Source organism: Prionailurus bengalensis, chromosome B4 (genome assembly GCF_016509475.1).
Source record: "Prionailurus bengalensis isolate Pbe53 chromosome B4, Fcat_Pben_1.1_paternal_pri, whole genome shotgun sequence".
In the NCBI taxonomy this organism is placed as follows: domain Eukaryota; kingdom Metazoa; phylum Chordata; class Mammalia; order Carnivora; family Felidae; genus Prionailurus; species Prionailurus bengalensis.
Genome location: NC_057358.1, coordinates 131,682,507 through 131,707,849, shown reverse-complemented (window position 1 = coordinate 131,707,849; position 25,343 = coordinate 131,682,507). Strand labels below are relative to the sequence as shown.

Sequence of the window (25,343 nt, the reverse complement as noted above, 5' to 3'; positions counted from 1 at the left end):
TACCCTTTTTTAAACAAAAGTTAACTTATTTGAGAGAGAGAGAGAGAGAGAGAGAGAGCAGGCAAGCTCATACACATGAGCAAATGGAAGGACAGAGACAGAGGGAGAGAGAATCCCAGGCAGACTCCATGCTGTCAGTGCAGAGCCAGACACGGGACTCGAGCTCAAAGTTCCAAACTGTGAGATCGTGGCCTGAACCAAAATCAAGAGCCACGCAGGCACCCCTGGGATTATACCCTTTAAAACAGGGAAGTTTGGGACGCCTGGGTGGCTCAGTCGGTTAAGCGTCCGACTTCGGCTCAGGTCATGATCTCTCGGTTTGGGAGTTCGAGCCTCGTGTCAGGCTCTGTGCTGACAGCTCAGAGCCTGGAGCCTGCTTTGGATTCTGTGTCTCCCTCTCTCTCTGCCCCTCCCCTGCTCGTGCTCTCTGTCTCAAAAATAAATAAAACACTTAAAAAAAAAACAGTGAAGTCTGTTATACAAATTATACCTTAAAAAAACTCCCCCAAAAACAGTATGTTTAGACCAGCACACTTTCTTAAAACAACCAAAATACAGAATGATTTTTAAAAACCTCCTCATAACATCAGGGCGCCTGGGTGGCTCAGTCAGTTAAGCGTCTGACTTCGGCTCGGATCATGATCTCACGGTTCGTGAGTTCCAGCGCCACGTCGGGCTCTGTGCTGACAGCTCAGAACCTGGAGCCTGCTTCTGATTCTGTGTCTCCCTCTCTCTCTGCCCCAACCCGCTTGCGTGCTCTCAAAAATGAGTAAATGTTAAACAAAACAATTTTTTTAAACCTCCTCATAACATCAAAGAGCTGACAAGAGAATACAGAGCTACTTAAGAGAAAATAAACCATCCTAAGTAAAACACAGAAGCCCCCTCTGCACTGAAGACATTCGCTAATCAATCCTAGAAGACCTGCACAGAGGGGACAAACCAAGGCTGGGGCGTCTTACAGAAACCCCTCCCTGCACTGCTGGGACCCTGAAGGGCTACACCCTGAAGCTAAAGGCGGACACGGACAGAACTGCCTGCTCCAGACATCAAGCAAGGCTCACCAAATTGGCCAAGGAGCATAACAGAAAGAGACCCATCCCCAACATACTATAAACACGAGGTGATTCTTCTGACAATCTGCAGCTGCAGCCTGGGCTTGCTACCTGGTCCCACCCAGAAAACCTGAGGCTTTGGTCTATGGTGGTCCCGGACCAGTAATCTCCCTAGGCACCTTGAAGAGGCAAAAGCAAATCCCCTCTAGGAGAATGAACGGTCGTCCTAGGTTTAAAAAACCAAAAAGGCATCTAAGGAAACACTGAACCGTGAAAAAAAAAAAAATCAGAGAAAGCAAAAGCAGAGCTGAAGACACGAACAGGGACAGAACAATATATCCAAAGGAAATTAAGAACAGAGGGGAAAAAAAAGATGGAAGATGTGACACAGCACCCACCCTCTTCCCTCTCCAGCCTTCCCTCGGCCACAGCCTCCTCTCACGGGCCGCTCCAGCCACACCGAAGCTGTCCCCTCGCTCCTGCCCAGGGCCTCTGCTCCCTCTACGTGGACGGCTGTTCCCCCAGATGTGCGTTTGGCTAATGTCTTTACCTTCCTCAAGTCTTAGCTTCGATTTCCCTTCCTCAGCACAGGCTGTCCCGAGCACCTTATTCAGTCCTGCGACCCCTGCCTCCCACCACCACTACCGGTAACTGCGTAGCACTCGATGATTCTAACCTACCACAAAATAAAGGAAAAATTTCACCTCTCCTGTTTGTGAGCCCTGCTCCTGGGCTCTCAGGGAAGCTATACTTTAACCCTTACCTAAGGTCAAAATGACCTGGCAAAACCTCAAAGCACGGGTTCTATTTCTGCCCCAAGCAAACTCTGTACATCTACTTCATTTAAAAAAAAAAGAGAGAGAGAGAGAAGCATTCCAAACATAAAGATAAGAAATAGAAAAAAAATAGTTAAAAAAAAAAAAAGAATGTGGGCTGAAGAAATAGAAAAAAAACCTCCCGGATTCCCGTAAGATTAAAGTCATACAGCCCTGCAAGTAACATAAAGTCTGTAACTCTCTGGAAGGTCATTCACTGCGACTTGTAACTCGACAAAACAAAACCATATAGAACTCTCACACCAAACGTTCATTCCCTGGAGCATTCTCTACGTTGTGGAGACTGTGCATCTCAGGCAGCTGTCTTAACGCGGACTCGAACAGAACTTTTTTTCTTAAAAAATTAAGTGGGTTTGCTCATTTCGCATCGACACCTACTACCTGATTCGCTGCATCAGAACGCTTAGTGTCTATTTTCTTACATTAGTACATCAGCACTAGGGCAGAAATCTTTGTGGATTTTGTTCACCGCCAAGTCCCAAATGCTCGGCGCGGTGGGCGCCCGGTCAGTGTTTATCGCGGGGTGCGTGAACACAGGGCCCCAGAGACCCAGGCCGGGGGCAGCCGTACCTTATCAATGTAGAAGTCCACCTCAGAGGCCGACTGAAACTCGCCGTCCAGGGCAGAGATGCCACTGGTCCACACCAGGTTCTTCATCTTGTGTTTGAAGACGAGGAGCTGGATGCGGAACTCCTGTTCCGTGAGGTCCAGGAAGCCAGCCAGCTTGGCCACAGGCATGGTGGTGTAGAGCTTGAGGAAGCTGCGGATGGTTGAGAGCTGGGCCTGCTGCTGCACTTCATCGGCGAACACCTTCAGCTGCTGCAGGAAGGGCTCCTTGTGGTAGTTCGGGTGCACGTTGTCGTAGTTGGGCACCACAGGCGACAGGAATTTGGGGCACGAGTAGCTGAAGAGCTCCTCATAGACCTGTGGGTCACCTTTCTGCATGCGCAGCATCTTGTCCCCGTATTTCTCCCGCAGCTGGAGGTGAATGCTCTCGTCAATTCTCATGGGGTACATGGTGAGCGCGATGGCCAGCAGCGCGTGCATCTGCTCGTTCTGCTTGTTAATCTGGGGGTGGGAGAGAAATCGCCGCAGGGTCAAATGCCACGGACTTTCGGAAGTCCCTGCCGCCGTCGCCCCAACACCCTCCCGGGTCCGTTCGCTTTCCCACAGTCTCTCCCAGTGTGCCCTCTAGCTCCAGTGAACCTCCCCAGCCCACTTCCAGGTCCTCCTTAGCTGGCTCCTGCATTCTCTCCTGGGGCCTCCTTCTCCCCGGATCACCCCACACTCCACCAGATCAATCCTCCCACACCACTTACGACCGAGTCACCCAGAAACTTGGCTGGCGCCGTAATGCCTGTAACGATCAAACAGCTTAGCTGGGTGGTGAAGGCCACTCCGGAACCTGACACCCCAATCTGACTACTCTCCTGCCCCCCCCCCGCCCCGACAAGAGAGTCCATCGTGGTGCCACATCACCATACTTCTGTCTCGACACCTTTTCTCTGCCTAGAAACCTCAATGCTGTGCACGTCTTGGACCCACCCTCCTCCACGGCAAACTGCGTGAGGGCGGTACCCACATCTAACTCCTTTTTAAATACCGACAGCCCAGTGAACTCTCAGCAAACGGTTTTTGAATACGTGTAGGCACTGTCGCGGGACAAAAGTAAAATGGAAGATATCGTCCCTATTGTTAAGGAGTTGATGATCTGAGATAAGAGACACAAAGAAGAAACTTAGAGCATGCCAGCTTGAAAAGGCATACAAAGAGCAACACTTTGGATGGCGTTTCCCCAAAACTGCTGGCATAGGTGCCAAGGGGTCAGGCCGGTCGGAGGCTTCCTCACCATCTCATACTTGTATGTGGTCCTCTGGAACATGCTCTTGGTCCTCTGGATGTAGAGGAGGATGTTGGCAAAGACCCGGATGGCATCCTGGTAGCGACGCATCATCAGATAGGCAAAACCGACGTAGTAGTAAGTGGTCACCTGGCACTCGGGCACGCGAGAGTACATGCTCTGCGGAATTAGGGAGAAGCACCCATGAGTCCCAGAACCGATCCACCCCAGAGAGAGTCTGGAGGTTGGCAGGGCCCAGTGTCAGCTGAGGCAGAAGCCCTGGACCACCCAGGGGAAGCCCCGGCTCGAGTCAGAGGTTCTGAGTACAGACCATACCATTCACCGATTAAGTTCTAGGACCTGAGAACTTCATTTTGTTAGATATTTTAAGGGGGGGGGGGGGGGGGGGGGGGGGGGCTGAATCAGGTAACCTTAAAATTTCTTTCAGATCCAAATCCCTCTATACCTCAGTCACATATTCCTCCTTGCTTTCTACTCCTTGCTTTTCCAGATAAACTTGATAAAGGAACAGATAAACAAAGACTGGAAGATACACACATGTCAAAAAGGCACCAATTTTTCTGTGGCTAAGAAAAACCACCACAGCTAATAACCATTATCTAACCATCTTAGAACTAAATCTTCTGTTAATTCCTTAACAAGTGAAACCTGAATGGTAAAAATCTGCCATTGTCACTCTGTTTTGAAAACAGAATCAAAGACTGCTGAATAGTTCAAGTGTTACTAACTAACACAGAGAAAGCACCTTGCCCAGGCTCAGATTTTCAGTACAGTGGTTCCCCCAGTTCTCAATTTTCAACTGGCCTGGGGATGAATCCTTTCTTCTCCCTGAAACGTATCCTAATAGATCAGAGTGTCTCTTGAAGCAGACCTTCTGGCTCGGGAAGGCGGTGGGGAGGGGAGGGAGGTGCAGGTAATCACCTTCTTATTCAGTTCGATATTCTCCAGCACCTTGATGGCCTGGTAGTAATCCCCCAACAGGGAGTGCAGACGCAGGAGCCCCACCAGGCTGAAATACCCAAGCATCTTGTAAAGGGAGTGCCGTCCATACTCCCCGGCCACACTCTCGGGGTCACCTGAGAGAAACAGATACCGTGAACACTTCCGCAGGGGCAGGTGAAAGAAGGTAAGCCTGAGCCCTGAACGTCACTCGGTGACCTCTTCACCTACCAGCGGCCTCTAAAGCTTCCCGCAACAGAGATTCACTGCCCTCAAAGAAATACCAAGAAGCAGCACACTTGACCTGATGCTAACCTTTTCTTTTTTAAAGTAATCCCTATGCCCAACGTGGGCTCGAACTCATGACTTTGAGATCAAGAATCACATGATCCACCGAATGAGCCAGCTAGGCCTCCCTGGCCTTAAACTAATCTTAAATTTACCAACAAGAGTTGCCTGAGTGGGGTGACAGTTTTTTGGTTTTTTTTTTTTTGTTTGTTTGTTTTTTGGTCCCAAGACACCTGAGAATAACTGAGATGGCCCTTTTTATCAGGAGCAGTTTACTCACCAAGGCCACTGCTTTCAGGAAGTTCTTGAGGTCAAAGCTATTTTCCTAATAACACTAAGATGCGATTTGTCTTTCTCACTGAACTGACACTTGCACCGAATGCCCGAGAACATAGGTAAAACTACCAACAACTCAGCATAAATCAGGCAGTGGCACTGCAATTATTGTATTCTTTCCCACCACATGCAGTAAAAGAACCAGCCACTTTTTTCACAAAATACTATTTTTACTTGAAAGAATGGCCCATAAATTCAGATTGGGGTGTTTAGCAGAAACGTTGCAAAACTGAACGAAGTGAACCTGTTACATTTCAACAACAAAATGGACAGTGCTCACTTCACTGCCAATGAAAATGTGAGCTTTTAAGCAAAAACTGTAGTCTTAAAGAACTTGAATCTGCCACTATGAGTTCAATGCCTTCCATATAAAGCCTTGTCTGATGGGACTGTGACAAAAGTAACAGATGTGGTCTTTAAAAACTGTCTAATAGGGGCGTCTGGGTGGCTCAGTCCGTTAAGCATCTGACTTCAGCTCAGATCATGATCTCACGGTTTGTGAGTTCGAGTCCCGCGCTGGGCTCTGTGCTGACAGCTCAGAGCCTGGAGCCCGCTTCGGATTCTGTGTCTCCCTCTCTCTCTGCCCCTCCCCAGCTTGCACTCTGTCTCCTTCTTTCTCAAAAATAAACATTTAAAAATATATTTTTTAATTATATAATAAAATCTGTCAACAGAATATCTTTATAACTCCATGAACCAGTATTCTACAAAACCATGCAGCAGTAAAAAAAAAAAAAAAAAAAAAAAAAAAAAAAAAAAAAATCCATTCAAGCTGCAGGATAAACCTATAAACTTTCATATAAGAAAGTAAAAGTTCACTGCTAACGTTTTCAGAATCCTCATCCAATTAACGGGCATGAACCCCTCGCTGTCAAGTTTTGATGTAGCAGCGAAGAACGCAAAGACTGAAAAGGCTGCTGAGACACTCCTCCCTTTCCCGACTCCGTGCCTGGATGAGGCCCGGTCTCCCTCATCTACTGCAACTAAAACAGACTGTAACTGCAACAGACAGAAGGCAGAAGCACACGGAGCTCTCTTCCATGAAACCCGGTGCCAAAGTGATTTGAGAAAATGATACTCTTCTCACAGGGGCAAAATTTATACAGCTCAACTTGCTGATTCTCAATCTTTAAAGACTGCAAAGTGGTCCCGACACCAAAAACTTGGGAGAATCGCTGATCTAAACAAAGGCCCTGGAGACAGTACAAGTGCCTGCAAACGCTGGTCTCACGAGTGCCGGTTCAGTCTGTCGGCGACAGGCTGCCAAGCCGCACAGCCCCCGACATCAGCACTTGGCTACTGCCCACGTCCAGCACCAAACGGGAGCAGCCGGTTCCCTAAGCCGCAGCGACCCCTCTGTGGCCTCTCTTCCCCGGGAACAGATGGCGAGCAGCACTCACCTCCGCTCGTGTACACCTCCAGCTGCCGGTTAATGTTCGACTTGTCTACTAGGGAGTGAAGGACATTGAGGACGCTGTGAACGTTCCAGATTTTGGGATTGGAACGAAGGAAGTCAATCTCCTCCTCTGACTTCTTGGCGGTCTTACAGCGGTACTGACTGAACGACTGAAACTGTCGGGAAGAAGGGAGAGAGACAGAGTGGCGAAGGGAGAGAGACAGAGTGGCGCCCGGTGTAGAACATGAGGCCGTGGGGGGGGGGGGGGGGGGGGGGGGGCTCTGGACAGGGAGGGGAGGGCCGGGGCTACTGCTGCTCATGCCAAACTGTTCTGTGCACTACCTGTTTTTGCAAAGCCATCTTGGTTTAAATTGAACTTTGTTTGTTACTGAGCACCCTCGGCTAGCTAAAGATCTCTAAGACGGAAGTTAGTTTGTAAAACAAAAAAACACATTCAGTTTGGTATTTGACTCCAGACTTAAGTGTAAAGTCTATGAGCTTTGCAATGCAGTCAACCTGGCTATCAGAACCAGGTGGCTTGTAACAGATCTACTCTTAGACGGCTGTGCCATGCCCGAGTCAGGATTATGAATGCGGTGGAGACAGGGCAGGTGTCTATAGGTGTCTTCCCTACTGGAGTTCACCATCAACTCACCTAGGACAGGAACCCACTCTGAGTCGCCTCTGTACCAACCACAGACCCTAACCACCCAGCGTAGGGCACATATAGGGCCCATACCACAGGTGTTTTTTGAGGCAGTGGTTCCATCTGGGACCAGCAATGGGCTGGGGCTCCATCAGTCACCCAGAAAATAGCACAAGAGACCTACGCAGTCAATTAGTTTTTAAAAGCTCCTTGGTTGATTCTGGTGCACACCAAGTTTGGAAACCAGTGACCTAGAATCTAGGTCCTAGATGACCCAAGAATGTTCTTCAACTCCAAAATATCGTCTTCCTCTAAGAATGTAGGAAAATGTTTCCAGATTGACAATTAACAGAAGAGTATCCGGAATACTGAACAGATTCTACGTCAGTAAGAACAAGACAATCCGATGGAAATGAAGTGATGATCACTTCAAAGAAAAATAAGATTGGTCAATTAACAGGGAAAACGCTTGATCTCTTCAGGTATCAGAGAAATGCAAATTAAAATGAGATCACCATTTCTTTCCCATCAAACAGACAAAAATTAGACCAGTAACATCCACAGCACAGAAATTCTCAAATACTGCTGACAGCAGTGTAATTTGACACAGCCCTCGGGGAGGGCAAGATGTTACTATTTCTTAAAATCCAAAGGGATTGCATGTTCTAGATCTCTACAGTGGCGGTGTACACATTTGTCAAATCTCATCAACAGTGCACTTAAAATTGGTATTTTACTGTATGCAAATTTTGACTCAATAAAGCTGATTTAAAAAAACGTAAAAAGCAAATATCCTTCAACCGACAATTCTACCTCTAGTGATCTCTAGAGATGAACCTATGTGTAACATAAATGAGGATATTTACTAACTCACTGTTTGTAGCAGTAGAAACTGAAAACCTAAATGTTCATCACCAAAAAGGTAGTTTACACAGATCTTGTAGTAAGCAGAAAAAAACAAGCTGTCTCTATGTAGACACGTTAAGTGTTCCATATCATAACAAATGACATAAATGTATTAAACCATTTCTAACTGGAGTTATTTTTGTATGTATGTAACCCTGAGAAACATGAACATGGTGTCTATCTTTCCAGACAATAATTGATGCCTCCACAAAGCCGAGGAAGACACTTTATCTGCAATCTGAAACAGACAAAGTTTTTAAACAGTAACGATATATAGATGTATTACTTGTACTGATAAAAGTAAATGAAAGCAGAGTGGCGGGAAAAAGCCACTTACCCGTGTGACATCTACCTGGCCAGGCAGAATCCCACCTGGCCCTCACTGGCCAGTCTTTGTTACCGGTGAGAGCACTTTAAGCTCCTTAAGAGAGCACCAGCTAAACCCAAGGGATTACGATAATCTTAAGAAGGATGAAGAACCTTAGCACAGATGATCCTCCTTGACCTGCTGTGAGTCAACAGGACCACCAACCTTCTAAAATATGCCAAAGAAGGGGCTGACACAAGCCAAGAAGCCAGAAAGGGCAAACCAGGCCAGTGTGGTTTGTGGCCCTCACTGCACAAAAGGCACCAAAGCCTCATCTTAAGCAGAAAGCCTCTCCCAAAGGGCCCTGGGAGGGCTTTCTCAGCCCACCAATCACAACTTGCCAGCACTTTCTAAGTGTCTGGTCTGTGCAGCTCAAATAACAGCTTTATTAAGAATCTGATTTCTCCGGAAATTCCCAGTGAAAGTTATCCAGTCCTCATAAAACTCACAGGAAACAAGTATCTCCAAATTGAATCATTTTGTGTTTTTTAAGTCTATATTCTATTTTTAAAGAATAAAACTGACCTAAAAGAATGTGGAAAAGAATAATGATAATATTGACCATCACAACAACCAGGTAACATCTACTGAGTAATTCTTCTGTGACAGGCACTGCACTAAGCTCTTGAGATGTCATTTCCAGTAATCACCTCCCAAATCCCGCTTTTACAGAAACCAAGGCAATGTGGTTAAGTAATTTGCCCAAGGTCCCAGGTTAGTGAACAGCAAGACTTGAAAAGCGTACCCCTGGGCTACACAGCTGCTGTACTTGACATCTGACCCAGTTCTTGGTGGAGCCTCCATAGGAGCACTCCAAGACAGGCAATGTTTCCGCCTTGATGCTAATGTTCTACTTTATTCTTACCTAGCATATAACCACTATCACAGTCAAGGCATACAACATTTGTTTCCTAGGAGAGGAAAGTAAAACTTGGGAGAGCTTAAACAACATGTCCACGTTACACACTACCAGGTGGGAGCCCCCACACCAGCACCCACTCACTTCTACCTGACTCCAAAGCCTAGGAAGCCTTTATTCTCCCTATCAGACCAACTCTCAAGGTCAGGTAAGAGCTTGGTGAAAGTCAGCTCAACTACCAAATTGATACCCAGAGCTCTTATGCGTCACTGACTCTTCAGAAAACCATGACACTGAGGACCGCCACCAGGGGATATCCCCAACCATGATGGGGACATTTTTATCCCAAGCATCTTTTTAACAATGCAAACAATGGTAACTGCTGCTCCTTTGTTGGACTAGTTATTTCAAATGAGATCACGGCTGGCCAGATACCTGATAGATGAACTCATCAATGATATCCCAGAGCCACTGGTTGGGTAGTTCAAGGGGAGCAGGACCATCGGCATCTGCGTGGGAGATCACAGCAAAGTCAGATGCAAACTATGCCCACTTGGTAAGGCTATATATAGAATACATTTTCTAATTTTTCTCTTAAAAAGACCATGAATAACAGGACATCCCCCCTTCCACTTGCATATTAAAATTCTGCTAACAAAAAGCTAGAGGCCAGCACTGGGCCTCATCACAGCCTCATACCCTTAGCCAAACTCAAACTCACTAAGAATGTAGTTGAAGAGATTGCAGTAGTTGTAGTAGGATTCAAATCTCTGCTCCAAGGAGGGCCCTCCCTGTAAAAAGAAAGGAGACATCAGCACAGATGTTTAATTTAAATGTGTTTTACTCAGGGCCCCTGGGTGGCTCAGTTGCTTTAGCATCAGACTCTTGATTTCAGCTCAGGTCATGATCTCACGGTGAGTTTGAGCCCTACACTGGGCTCAGTGTTGACAGCATGGAACCTACTTGGGATTCCCTCCCTCCCTCCCTCCCTTTCTCTGTGCTCCTCTGCCTCCCTTGCATGAGTGCTTTCTCTCAAAATAAATATTAAGAAATAAAATATATGTATTTTACTCATGGTCTACCATGACGGCTAAAGACCCATGAGAACTGACGGTGACTCTCTCCTTCTGAGGATGCAAAGAGCACTCAAGTCAGAGGGAAGACCATAAGAGCTAGAGCAGTTCAAAGGGGCACTGAATATCAGACCGTAATGTTCAGGTTTTACGGCAACAACCCCAACTGACCATTACAGAACAAGCATGCAGATCTAGTGAAGCAGAAAGACAGAAGTACTGGGGCGCCTGGGTGGCTCAGTTGGTTAAACGTCCCAACTTTGGCTCAGGTCATGATCTCACAGTTCATGAGTTTGAGCCCAGCGTCAGGCTCTGTGCTGGTAGCTCAGAGCCTAGATAAAGCCTGCTACAGATTCTGTGTCTCCCTCTCTCCCTCTCAAAAACAAACATTAAAAAAAAAAGAAGGAAAGAAAGACAGAAGTACTAACAAAAGCAAAAAGGTAAGGTCACAGTGCTCAAAGAATGGTGAGAGCAGATAACGCTACACTAGGCTACACGAGACTAGAAGAGGCCAGGAATGTAGAGGTCTTTCAGGTCAACAGAAATCTAGGCCAGAGGGGTCAGTAAATCCACCATCACCTTTTTTGTCAATAAAAAGTTCAACTGGAACAGAGCCCTGCACTCACTGTCTACGGCTGTTACAAAGGCAGTGCTGAACACATTCAACAGAGACCATGATGGCCTCAAAGCCAAAAAAAACCTATCTGGCCCTTTATAGTGAAGGCTGCTGACCCCCAATCTAGACTTCATGTTGCTGGCAACAGAGAACCACTGAAGGCTTCTGAGCTGGGGAATAACACGATGCTATCTGTAATGGGGGAGAAAGAACACAGCCCTGGAGTTTTAGCCCCACTGCTTACTGAGCTTCTGACAAGGTACTCAATGTCTCTGTAGAATGAGACTATGTCGTAAAAGTGCCCAATATGGTTAAGTGTTCTTTCAATGAAACGCCCCCACAAGATTTAACACTGGCCATATATATGAATGTACCCCATGTGGTACCTAATGAAGAGGTTACAAGATCAATAAGCTTCTGCTGAATCTTTATTACAGACCAAAGGTAAGACTGGACGTGGTAGAACCACTTGTACTATGGGTTCTGATGCCATGGTCTTCCCAAGAAAGCCGTGTTATATAGGCTAGCTAGATTCAGCATGGCTCACATAGTACCTGAGCCAAAGCATCAAGTGTAGGAGAGAATCTTCACTTTCTCTCACATAAAGTAGTGAGAGCTCTCACTGGGATGCCAGAAAAGCACAGCCCCTGCCGTACTCTGACAACGGGAACGCCTCCAGCCGGCACTCCCGGTGGCTCCCACGGCAAAGCAAGAGCTCGCTAGTCAGGTCAAGCTGACCCCTCAGGGGGACGAGAACTGAGTTAACTGTGAGCAGGCAGAAATACTCTAAGGACAGATCATGGTGCCAGTTTCCTTCATTTACACGTGCACACGCATGCTCCAACAATCAGCCTGTCACCATCAGTGACGAGGCACAGGATTACAGCCGTGAACAAGATCAAGTCCATGCCCTGGTGGAGTTTTACCCTCTAGCGGGGGTAGCAAACAAAAACCTAGTAAACAAATAATACGATGTCAGCTAGTGATGTACATATGCTCTGAAGCGTGGCCAGGAGGATGGCCCGAGGATGGCCAGGAGCCCAGGAAAGGAGGGGAAGCCAGATCAAGCAGAACTATGACTAAGACTTGGGATTTTATTCTAAGTATGATAGCAAGTCACGGTAGGATTGGGAGGCAGGGTGTGACTTGGTGAGACTATGTTTCAAAAGGATCGTGCTGGTTACCAGGCTGAGAATAAACTCTAGTAGAAGAGTGGAAATGGACACCAGGTAAGCAGCTACACAGTCCAGGCAAGAGACGATAATGCATTGAACAAGGATAGCAGCACTGATGGCGGTGATAAGTGGGTGGTTTCAAGAAGTATGTTGAAGATAGAGCTGAACAGGATTTGCTGCAAGGCTAGAAGTCAAGTGAGACAGAAGTCAAGAAAGAGGCCAAGGTTTTCAGTCCAAGTCACCTGGGTGCACGGTGGTATTATTTGCGAGTTGGCTGACATGGGAAGAACAGGTTTAAAGGGAAAAGAAAACTTCAGTTTGGGGTATGTTACACTTGAGATGAGATGACCAGAAAGACAACCAACTGGAGACGTGGAATAGGTAGCTAGATATCCAAGTATGGATTTAGAGACACTGGGGCTAATAATATAGATTTTTAGTCATCATGTGTATAAATAGTACAGATCGTATTTTAAGAGACTTAGGTCATTCTAAAATTCAGAAATCAGAGAAGAATCAAACAGGTGCCCAAAGTAGGGGGAGTGTGGCAGAAAGAACACTGGTACTCCAATAAGACAGGCCTGAGTTCAAGGAGTCTGGCCACTTACTAGTTGTATGAATTTGAGAAAAACCACCTCAATTTGCCTGCTCTGCAGGATTACGGTGAGGATTAGAATACAGATGCATGTCAAGTGCCAAGCATTATGCTTGACACACGGTGACAATTTCATGTATGTTTCAGAGTCGAAGACTCCACGGCAATGCACTGGAGTTAAAAAAGCAAGGACAGGGGCGCCTGGGTGGCGCAGTCGGTTAAGCGTCCGACTTCAGCCAGGTCACGATCTCGCGGTCCGTGAGTTCAAGCCCCGCATCGGGCTCTGGGCTGACGGCTCAGAGCCTGGAGCCTGCTTCCGATTCTGTGTCTCCCTCTCTCTGCCCCTCCCCCGTTCATGCTCTGTCTCTCTCTGTCCCAAAAATAAATAAACGTTGAAAAAAAAATTAAAAAAAAAAAAAAAAAAAAAAGCAAGGACATCACAGGCAGAGACAGAAGAAGGTGCTCAGGGGGCCCCAGGGTGGCTCAGTCGGTTAAGCATCCAACTTCAGCTCAGGTCATGATCTCAAAGTTCATGAGTTTCAGCCCTGTGTCAGGCTCTGTGCTGACAGCTCAGAGCCTGGAACCTGCTTCAGCTTCTGTGTCTCCCTCTCTCTCTGCCCCTCCCCTGCTTGTGCTCTCTCTCTCTCTCTCAAAAATAAACAAACATTAAAAAAAAAAATTAAGGCGCTCAGGAACACACTATTAGGGTGGCATCCTACAACCCAATCAATGTGATGAGTGCAAGTCAGAAACTGTGGGGATGGAGACATTAAAACGGACAGCAAAGCTATCACCTATTACGGTTTGTCTGGAATAGACACCCAGCTTGCTAGATTCAATCATTCCCTCTGTTATTATTATTACTATGTTTTTAGTGTTTATTTTTTTTGAGAGACAGAGAGAGACAGAGCGTGAACAAGGGGAAGGGCAAAGGGAGAGGGAGACAGAATCCGAAGCAGGCTCCAGACTGTGACGCAGGGCTCGAACCCACGTACTGTGAGATCAAGACCTGAGCCGAAGTCAGACGTTTAACTTACTCAACCACCTAGGCGCCCCCCCCCCCCCCCGTTATGTCTTAAAAGAACGCTGAGAACACATGCCAACCACTCTTGGACACCGAACCAATATAAACCAGTGGTTGTGTTCCAAACGCAAAAACGACACACAGTTTAAAACAAAGCCAACAACACTTAGATACTCACACTGACTTTGGCATATATGTGCCTGTAGTATAATTCTTTGTACAAAATCAGGAAGACAGCATCTGAAAGAGATGGCAAAGGGGTGCTTTAGTAATCCACAAACAACCCGGGTCCTCAGGCAGTTCTAGCTCCTTTGAAGGGAGTAAAGGGATAAACAGGATTTAAAAAACTAAACGACATCTACATTTTAAATTTTAACACTTACACCCCAAGAATACGTGCAACAAGAAAATTCACCTTGTTTTATCTTTCAATCTCATCTTCATCTCATTCAGACTCATTTCCCGTCATCATTTAAGATATTTTGCCATCCAGTTGTTTAATAAACCAACACATAAATAAATAGTAACAGCTCCCAAGAAAGCAATGTCACATTATCAAAATCGGAAATATATGGGTATCTTTTATTTAGAAATCCTATTTAATTTTTTTATATTTATTTTTTTTGAAAGAAAGAGAACACATGGGGAGGGGGGAGGAGAAGGAGATGAAGAAAAAGGGGGCAGGGGGAAATCCCAAGCAGGCTCCACGCCCAGTGCAGAGCCTGACTCAGGGCTCAATCCCATGACCGAGAGATTGTGACCTGAGCCAAAATCAAGAGTTGGATGCTTAACTGACTGAGCCACAAATCCTATTTTAAAGAATTTATCCTATTAATATGATACAACCACTAGAAAGAAAGAAAGAAAGAAAGAAAGAAAGAAAGAAAGAAAGAAAGAAAGAAAGAAAGAAAGAAAGAAAGAAAAGAAAGAGAGAGAGAGAGGGAGAGGGAGGGAGGGAGGGAGGGTGGGTGGGTTGGTTCTTTGGATACTGACACTGAGCAGGAAAGAGCTAACAAAGCAGGCGTGAGACTTCTATCCTTTGGCTAGTAAAGTTGGTCCTTGGCTGGCATCCAGGAACCTGGATTTCAGGAAGGTCCTCACCACCCGGATAAGAGTGGTCTGCTATGCCTAAACTGTGCAACAGTGGTTCATGCTGAACTCCTGCTTTCCTTCTGGGGGTCTGGAATTTTGGTACGTGCTAGGCAGAGGATGTGCCCACATAACCAACACCCAATAAAATTCTTGGACACCAAGTCTGTAAGTAGTCTCTCTGACAGACAACTTTTCACACGTCACAATTCCCTGCTTGCTCGAGGAACAGCACATCCCATGTGACTCCACGGGAAGGGACTGCTGGTAACATGCACCTGGTTTCCGTTAGATTCCTGTCTATGTCTTCTTTCCCCTCGCTGATTTTGCTCTGTATCCATTTGCTGTAAACCTTCATAGCTGTGGACACAACTATACCAACCACCAAACCTGGGGGTGGTCTTATAAATCCTGGAGCTACAGGGGCACCTGGGTAGCTCAGTCGGTTAAGCGTCCGACTTCAGCTCAGGTCATGATCTCGTGGTCTGTGAGTTCGAGCCCCGTGTCGGGCTCTGTACTGACAGCTCGGAGCCTGGAACCTGCTTTGGATTCTGTGTCTCCCTCTCTCTCTGCCCCTCTCAAAAATAAACATTTAAAAAAAAAATTAAAGGAAAAAAAGAAAAGAAATCCTGGAGATACAGAATACGCTCCAAAAATATAATTAACTTTAAAAAGGAAAAAAGGGGCCCCTGGGTGGCTCAGGCAGTTAAGCATCCAACTTCAGCTCAGGTCACAGATCTCGTGGTTCATGAGTTCAAGCCCTGCACTGGGCTCTCTGCTATCAGCACAGAGCCTGCTTCTGATCCTCTGTCTACACCTCTCTCTGCCCGTCCCCCACTCACACACACACTGTCTCTCAAAAATAAATAAACATTTAAAAAAAAAAGGGGAGGGGCACCTGGGTGGTTTAGTGAGTTAAGCATCTGACTCTTGGTTTCGGCTCAGGTCATGATCTCACGGTTTGTGAGTTCAAGCCCCATGTCGGGCTCCAAACTAACAGTGCAGAACCTGCTTGGGATTCTCTCTTTCCTTCCCTCTGCACTTCCCCCACTCATTCTCATTCTCTCTCAAAAAAAAAAAAAAAAAAACTAAAAAAATGATTTAAAAAATTTTTTTCGGGGAGCCTGGGTGGCTCAGTCGGTTAAGCAGCTGACGTCGGCTCAGGTCATGATCTCACGATCCATGAGTTCGAGCCCCACGTTGGGCTCTGTGCTGACAGCTCGGAGCCTGGAGCCTGTTTCAGATTCTGTGTCTCCCTCTCCCTGACCCTCCCCCATTCATGCTCTGTCTCTGTCTCAAAAATAAATAAACGTTAAAAAAAAATTAAAAAAAAAATTTTTTTCAAGGGAAAGAAATGACATTTAGTCTGTGTAAAAAAGAAACAAAAGAGGTATTCCTATTTGCTTATGTATGCATAGACCATCATGGGAAAGATAAGAAAAGAAAGTGGTAGCACTCGACGGCTCTAGAGAAACTGAAGACTTGAGGATGGAAGGGGAGGGGGGTGATTTTTATACCAAATCTCTTTTTTCACTATTAGGTCCTGTGATTACTTTCCTATAAAATTATACACAGCTGACCTTTGAACAATGTAGGGGTTAGGGGCAAGAACCGCCCCCTGCACAGTCAAAAGCCCACACAAATAACTTCTGACTCCTCAGATATCTGACTGCTGAACCTTAATAACCTACTGCTGACTGGGAGCCTTACCAATAACACAAACTGTCAATGAACACATATTTTGTATGCTATGTGTATTAGATACTGTATTCTTATAATAAAGTAAGCTGTAGAGGAGAAAACGTTAAGAAAATTTTAAGAGAAAATACATTTACAGTACTGTATGGGAGCGAAAATAATCCACGTATAAGTAGACGCACCCAGTACAAACCCATGTTGTTCAAGGGTCAACTGTATTACAGGACTTTGTGGTTAATACACACAATGTTACATTCTTATAGGCAGTATATTAAACAAAGAAAAAGGTCTGAGCACCACAGAAAATAAACTCTCCGAGAGCGACTTCTAAACAGAGCTAAGTAAATGAAAAGACACTACATGTCCATAAATTAGAAGACTTAAATATAAAAGCAACATACCCCTAATTCTATTTTCAGAGTCAACACCATCCTTAGCAAAATCCCAGCTGGCTTTTTGCCAAAACTGACCGGCTGATCCTAAAACTCATATGGAAATCCAAGGGACTCAGAAGAACCAAAACAATCTTGAAAAAGAACATAGTTGAAGGACTTACACTTCTGGTTTCAAAACTTACCACAAAGCTACAATAATCAAGACAGTGTGGCCCAAGCATAAGGAAAGACATATAGATCAACGGAGTTAAAATGAGAGTCTAGGGGCGCCGGGGTGGCTCAGTCGGTTAAGTGTCCAACTCCTGATTTCGGCTCAGGTCATGATCTCACGGTTCATGAATTTGAGCCCCGCGTCGGGCTCTGCGCTGACAGTGTGGAGCCTGCTTGGGATTCCCTCCCCCAACCCTCAAAATAAATAAACCAAAAAAAAAAAAAAAAAAAAAAAAGGCTGAGAAGGGCACCTGGGTGGCTCAGTGGGTTAAGCATCCAAGTTCGGCTCAGTTCATGGGTTCTAGCCCCACATCAGGCTCTATGCTGACAGCTTAAGAGACTGGAGCCTGTTTCAGATTCATTCTCTCTCTCTCTCCCCCTCTCTCTCTGTCCCTTCCCTGCTCGTGCTCGCTCGCTCTCTCAAAAAATAAAACATTAAAAAAAAAAACAAAAAGCCTGAGAGTCCAGACATAAACCCTTACATTTACATGATAACCAATTTCAACAAAGGTGCCAAGACAACTTAATGGAAAAACAGTCTTTTCGAAAACTAGTGCTAGGACAGCTAGTTATCCACATGTAAAAATGTGGAGATGGATCTTCCTACATCACACCATACATAAAAAACCATCATAGGGGCGCCTGGGTGGCTCAGTCGGTTAAGCATCCGACTTCGGCTCAGGTCATGATCTCGCGGTCCGTGAGTTCAAGCCCCGCGTCAGGCTCTGTGCTGACTGCTCAGAGCCTGGAGCCTGTTTCAGATTCTGTGTCTCCCTCTCTCTCTGACCCTCCCCCGTTCATGCTCTGTCTCTCTCTGTCTCAAAAATAAATAAACGTTAAAAAAAAAAAAATTAAAAAAAAAAAAAAAACCCATCATAAAGTGAAAGGTGGAAGGAAGCTGCCAGAGAGCCCATTCCCAAGCGACTATAATGACCTCCAAAATTACAGAGGAAAATGGAAACAAGTCAGGACGAAGATCTCAATTTCAGCTTCACCACATTTGAGAGGTCTCTGTCCCCTCTTTGTTTATTCAGCCTTCATTCAACAAGTTCTTTACTAAGGGTCTAAGGTGTACGAAGTCCTGGGGAAACAAAACAGTGAGTGAAAGGCACAGATCATTTGAGCCTCCTAGTGACCCCTGAGTCGCGGGATCCCACCCAGCGCGCAGAACACAAAGAGCTCATACCTACCGTTTCCAACCTGTGGAGCAATGGCTTCAGCCTCAGGCCAGGGTGTATTCTTGAAGAATCTTTCAGTCAACTTGGTCCAGCTGAAAACCAAGCACAAAAATTCTACAAGTCCAAAACAGGAAGGACCTGAGAAGAAGAAACCTTCACATTTTACAGATAAGGACCCAGGCTCACAAAGGGGAAGGCGTCACAGAAACGAAGCCAGGGCCAAAGCCCTCCACGTCTACAACTTTCCTATACCCAACTCTGCACCTCAACTTTTCTCAATACGGTAAACACTCCTTTTTATCACTTATGGGGCAGCTGGGTGGCTCAGTCAGTGGGGCTCCAACTTCGGATCAGGTCACGATCTCACAGTACACGCGTGTGAGTCCCGCACTGGGTTCTGCGCTGACAGCTCAGAGCCTGAAGCCTGCTTCAGATTCTGTGTCTCCCTCCCTCTCTGCCCCTTCCCCACTCACGCTCTGTCTCTCTTTCAGAAATAAACGCTAAAAAAAATTATCAGTTAGGCAACCACCGTGCTCTTCAGGATCATTTCCGGCCTCCGTGTCATGAACTCCAGTCTTACTTAACAGCTTGCTGTTCCCTGATCTGATACCTGTTTTAGATACTCCCACCCTTCTCCCTTAGCAATATTTTTCCTACTCTCCTGGAGCGCTGTGTCTCCTCCTCCTTTCCAAACTTGGAAGCAAATCTGTCTGTTTGTTGTGGTCTGATGCCATCACAGACCTGCAGCATCCCACGCAAACACCGCTGCCCACGATGCTTCACAGCCCTACAAGAGGTTTCCGTTCAATTTCCCTCCTGATCCCCTTAGGAGCTACTTCCACTTTCTCCCACTCTCCTCAACTCCCACCTCTCTCTCTTCTCCAGATCTTTCCGTTCAGCACAGAAATATGCTCAAGTTCCTGCTTCAAGACATGCGACAAAACACAAAGCATCTCCACAACACTTACGTCCTCTACACTTGCTACCTCTCCTTTGTCATCCTCCATTTCTCACCCTCTGCCATCTGGCTCCTGCCTCCGCCACTCCACTGAAACGGACCTTGCTGGTGATCACAGGACTTCTCAATTGCCAAAATCAACCGGCTCCTTCCTTGACTCAATCTCACCAGAACACCTAACGTTTGTTGACCCTTCCCTTCTTCAAAGTCTCTTTGGTTTCCTGTGCCACTTCTCTCTGCTGACTTACTACCTATTTTCCTGACACTACTCTCTACGCCTATACTATTGAGATTTTCTTTCTGCCCCGTCTCCTTTACCATTTCCTCCCTTTGCCCACTCATCTGCAAAGGAACATACTTTCCAAAGCGCCAGATATTCTCCTCACCACACATTCTCCATGGAAATGTGTACCACACGCTTGGCTCCAACTCTGTTTGCCACATGTGATTATTGTGCTAAAGAAATGAATGTCAAATTTTAATTTTAATTAAAAAAACCAATATCTAACTCAGTTTCTGGAAAACTTTCAAGTATATTTAGAATTATTTAAGTATGTGAATCTGATTTTTCAACTGTAAATGTTATGAAATCTAAATAGAAGGAAACCTGGGTGGCTCAGTTAAACATCCAACTTCGGCTCAGGTCATCATCTCACGGTCTGTGAGTTCCAGCCCTGCGTCGGGCTCTGTGCTGACAGCTCAGAGCCTGAAGCCTATTTCAGATTCTGTGTCTCCCTCTCCCTCTGCTCTTCCCCAACTCATACCTGATCTCTCTCAAAAATAAACATTAAAAAAAGAAAATTTAAACAGAGATCAAGTATTTCCAACATATACAAATTGAGTTGTGCTATAAATACAAAATATAGGATTTAAAATGTGTAATATTAAAAAAAGTAAAATAACTCATTAACGGTTTAATTCTGATTATGAGTGGTAATATTTTAGATGTTGAAATAAATTAAAATTAATTCCCCTTGTACTCTTTTTACTTATTTTTTAAGTCTTATTTATTATTATTATTATTTTTATATATTTTTATTCATTTTGAGAGACGAGAGAGAGAGAGAGAGAGAGAGGGAGGGAGGAATGGAGGGAGGGAGACAGACAGACAGACAGACACAGATTCCGAAGCAGGCTCCAGGCTCTGAGTTGTCAGCACACAGCCCATCACGGGGCTCGAACCCACAAACCATGAAATCACAACCTGAGCCGAAGTCAGACACTTAACTGACTGAGCCACCCAGGTGCCTCTAAAGTTTTATTTTTAAGTGATCTCTACACCCAACGTGGGGCTCAAGCTCACAACCCTGAGACCAAGAGTCATAAGCTCCACCAACTGAGCCAGCCAGATGCCCCTCTTTTTATATTTTTTAAACATAGCTGATGAAAAAAATTGTTACACATGTGGCGAGCATTATTATTTCTATGGGACAGCACCAAGCTACACACTTTTAACTAGGAAGATGTGAGGAGGAAGGAAAAAACAGTTCAGGGATTAATTCTATTCACTGATCCAATAAGCCTCTGGCTATCAGTTTTGTCCATCCCTCCTCTCAGTAATGGTTTAAATTCTGCTTCCTGGGTGAAGTCATTCCTGACTATCCTGACCCTGACTGACCTGTCTCATCTCTAATGCCAATTACACAAGGGCAATCCCCTGAAAACCAGTCAAAGCGTGGCTCACCCTGTTATGCATTAAGTTGTGCAGTAATGTGGGGCATCTTGGGGAGCTCAGCTGGGTGAGTGTCCAATTCATGATTTCCGCTCAGGTCACGATCTCTCAATTCGTGAGACAGAGCCCCATGTCAGGCTTCACGCCCACAGCGCAGAGCCTGCCTGGGATTCTCTATCTCCCTCCCAAGCTTGCGTGTTGCACACGCGCACTCTCACTCTCTCGGTAAATACACATTAGGAAAAAAAGTCGTGCAGTAATTTAAAAATTGGGCTCTGCTGTCAGAAATGTGCAGGTTCAAAACTCAAGCAGGCATGTGACTTATCCTTTCTGTGCTTTGTTTCCCTCATCCGTAAGATGAGGAAAACAATACTACCTACTTCATGGGGTTACTGAGAAGCGTAATGAGTAAAACACAGGAAAAGCATTCTGAACGTTGCCTGATTTACACTGGTCGCACGTACTACTGTAACAGCTGCTATAATTACTGATCACGGTGTTATTATTTTAGACCCTGTATGAGTTTGGGTTTTTTTTAATTTTTTTTTTTTAATTTAATGTTTTTATTTATTTTTGAGACAGAGAGAGACAGAGCATGAACAGGGGAGGGTCAGAGAGAGGGAGACACAGAATCTGAAACAGGCTCCAGGCTCTGAGCTGTCAGCACAGAGCCCGATGTGGGGCTCGAACCCACGGACCGCGAGATCATGACCTGAGCCGAAGCCGGACGCTTAACGTACTGAGCCACCCAGGTACCCGTTTTTTTTAATGTTTATTTATTTTTGAGAGAGAGAGTAGACAGGGTGAGTGGGGGAGGGGAGGGGCAGAGGGAGAGGGAGACACAGAAACTGAAACAGGCTCCAGGCTCTGAGCTGTCAGCACAGAGCCCGATGCAGGGCTCGAACCCACAAGCTGTGAGATCATGACCTGAGCCGAAGTCAGAGGCTTAACTGACTGAGCCACCCAGGCGCCCCAGACCCTGTATGAGTTTTGACAATACAGTCCAACAAAGTAACATGTCTCCCCCAAGGAATCACAGAAACCCCTTGGGCTCTCTCTTTACAGAGAAGTGATTAGACAGCACCCTTTTCAGGGGCTGCATCACTAAACCAGTCCACCTAGAAAGAGGGTCATTTCAGCCAGCAGTCTGTACCTGTTCTCATAGATGTCTTGGATCTCATACACCTTCTGGTCAATGACGTCGCTGGACACGCGACTGGCCTGCAGCTCATACACCTTCTGGTCAATCAAATCTGAGACGGTTTTGTGGAAATACTGGATGAAGTTTTTGATCACTTCAGGGATCACCTGATAGGTCTGCTGTTCATACTGACGTTCATAAGCCAGATCCTGCTTTGGATCTCCTAAAGGTTGGACAGAACAAATACTTTACCAAGTGCTTTCAAACCCACATACATTACAAAACAAAAGGGCAAGACCATCCTCTAAACTAAAGTCTACAAATCAGGTATAATTCCCTTTTAAGCACTCAGAAATATAACTGTCCCCAACTCACTCTCAATCCCGGTACGCGGTTTCTTCAAAAAACGCACCACTACTTAAAATTATATGTTTGTTCATAATCTCTTTCCTCCACTAGAACCTGAAGCCTAAGAGGGCAAGAACCTTGTACTCAGTGTACCCATGTGGTTATATGTGTGTTAGAAGAGAGAAGATGACTGTGGGAAGGGAAAGTTAGTAGGCACTTAATATTTTTTGGATGAATGAATGAATGACTGCCATTTTCTACCAATACAACAGTGCAAGTTACCAAACTTCTCTGCTCTGTTTTCTCATCTGCCAAAGGGAGACAACTTTAATTTAGGTACTTTATAGAACTGTTTTAAGGACTAAATGAAACACCTTGGACAAAGTACCTCCAACAATGCACGGCACTGACTAAGTCAAACCAACTCACTACATTTCAGGAAACCCCAACCCCAAAACCTTCCAAAAATACTTCACTTGGGCTTGGTTTGAATTTCTTTAATTTTTCACAACAAGATTTTCTTCTTCAGCGAATAGTCTGACAAGGAAACCACATCCAGGATAGTAAGCTTTCTCTTCTGAGACGCGGAGGTGGAACATGAAAAAGACCTGGTTTATTAGGCTCTATACCACCCTCCTTCTGAGAACTAATAACTGACTCCACACCAGGACCACGAAGAAAGAGCGTTTAACAGATGCCCGTCAAAGCTGTTCTGAGACCTTCAAAAAGGTGCCAAACCCTAGAAGTGCCTAGCTAGCCAGACAAGTCCATGGTCTCACCTGTGTGCATGTCATAGTCGCCTGGGTAAGCATAGGGATCATAAGCAGCCTATTAAGGAAAGAGACGGAAACGGTCACCAATTCGTGAACCCAAAACGTTCGTTCGACAATGTTTAGGAGAAGCAGGGTACTAAGTGGATAAAACACAGTCCCTGCCTTGGAGAAACTCACACGCTTGTGAGAGAAGGGAGAATAAACAAGACAGCGATACAACGTTACGGATGCAAATAAGGTAGAGCAAAGCACAAGGGGCCGCGGGAACCAACGGAGTTTCACAAGGGGCAGCCCAAACCGTAAGAGCTAAGTTACAGACACACAGAATCCTTATGGGATTCCATAAGCAGCCTCCGTCTCCGGTCTCGCAAAAGGAGAGAACGAGGAGACCGGACATGCGAAGTGGGCGGGCCGAGACGGGGCTGGTGAGTAGCAGCAAGCAGTGGGAACAGCATGAGGGCCGCGCCCGCAGGGAGGCAGGCCGGAGGCGGTCGCGGCCCGCAAGGGCTCCCAGAGAGGCCCGGACGCCGTCTCGCCGCGGGGCCCAACATCCAAAGAACTCTGCCTCCTTCGCGGAGCTCAGTTCACGCGCAGGGCCAGCCTTACCTCGGACTCGTAATCATCAGCGGGATAAGACATGGCTGCGGCACTCACGAACACAGCCAGAGAGAGCGAAAACTGCGGCCCGCGCCTGCGTCGTGAGGCCGGAAGTTCAGCCCCTACCGGGCCTGCCGGGAAACCGGAAGTCTTCAGGGAGCCGCCACGTCAAGAAGGGCGGAAGCGGCAAACACTTGAATTTTTCTTCCTTCTTCAACTAGAGGCTGTATAAGGAAGGGGGAGTCTGTAGTGCTTGCGCAAATTCAGAAGAAAGAGTGAACTGCTTCGGCATGACAAAGAATGGGCAAAGAGAAACCAGAAATGATGCCACACAAAAGATGGCTGACAGCTTCCTCTGGCGACTTCCCGCAAGAAAGGAAGTTCGGGTATGGGGGCCTGATGTTGGATTTAGGTGTAAGCAGTTTGCCTGCAGCAAGGAATGTTTTCAAATGTTTGGCTTCGAAAGGCTAAACTTACTGGTTTAGAAGTTGAGACTTGGTCCCATGCAGCCAGAGGTCATTGACACAAGGCGCCTGCCAACTTTGGACAATAAGGTTGGAGCAGGCAAGGGGAGGCCCACTGTGATGTGGGGCCCTAGAGGCGGCCCTGCGACCCATCCCGGCAGCTTCCACGCTCGGGCTGTGGTCTTTTTCCAATCGGGAGGTAGGGTGGGTGCGCCTCCTGGAGAAGTCCTCCAGTTAGAGATGGGGTTCTAAAACAAACCAGCGAAAACCGGCGTGTGGGCCAAGGGCCTTAGTGTGGTCATCTACCCAGCCACGACACCAAACAGAAATCTGGATTCCAGTCCCTGCTCAACTGCGGATATGCTGTGTGACTAGGAGTGTTCCTCACCCTCCTTAGGCCCCAGCCTCTGCTTCCTCTTTTAAAACAGCTACTCCAGCTTTTTCCCTGCCAGGCACAGTCCACCTCGGGTTTTTCGCATTCACATTTAACCTGGTGTCGCTTATAGAATGCAGTCCTCCCAGATAGGTGCAAGTTTCGCTCTGGTTATACCTTCCGTTCTATGAGCATCCTATTTAGAATGGCGATGCCCTGCCCCATCCCAGCTCTTTGTGTCAGGTTTTTGCTTTGCCTTCCCTTGGAACTATCACCAAGAGGTGATAACCATCACGGTGAGACAGGGAAACTGAAGGGACCCCATTTTTAGAAAGACTGCTTCTCTGCTGTTTTTCTGCTAGGCCACATTTACTTTTGTTTGTATCGCACCTTGCGTCTCAATAAACCAAAGAAGCTGTGTTCCCACTCCAAGGGGAAAGCAAGAAAGGTAATCATTCTCTGAGTTTCTTCTTAG

The 25,343-nt window shown here is 46.2% G+C and overlaps 1 protein-coding gene across 2 annotated transcripts in view; it reads right to left on the bottom strand.

Moving 5' to 3' along the window:
* The window catches only part of EIF3L (eukaryotic translation initiation factor 3 subunit L), a 28,237-nt gene extending 3,841 nt beyond the window's left edge, over positions 1-24,396 (bottom strand). Inside the window, exons 1-11 of one of the 2 annotated variants that reach the window (XM_043562541.1) lie at positions 24,041-24,396; positions 23,441-23,489; positions 22,326-22,536; positions 18,555-18,634; positions 14,151-14,212; positions 10,211-10,280; positions 9,925-9,998; positions 6,716-6,887; positions 4,674-4,828; positions 3,741-3,911; positions 2,462-2,959 (exon numbers count right to left, since the gene is read on the bottom strand). In XM_043562541.1, the coding sequence (XP_043418476.1) occupies positions 2,462-2,959; positions 3,741-3,911; positions 4,674-4,828; positions 6,716-6,887; positions 9,925-9,998; positions 10,211-10,280; positions 14,151-14,212; positions 18,555-18,634; positions 22,326-22,536; positions 23,441-23,489; positions 24,041-24,073 (1,575 nt within the window). In that variant the 5' untranslated portion in view covers positions 24,074-24,396. Of the gene's footprint in view, positions 1-2,461; positions 2,960-3,740; positions 3,912-4,673; positions 4,829-6,715; positions 6,888-9,924; positions 9,999-10,210; positions 10,281-14,150; positions 14,213-18,554; positions 18,635-22,325; positions 22,537-23,440; positions 23,490-24,040 lie in introns of those variants that run through there. The other variant, XM_043562542.1, reaches the window with a different exon arrangement.
* Between the last annotated feature and the right edge of the window lie 947 nt (positions 24,397-25,343).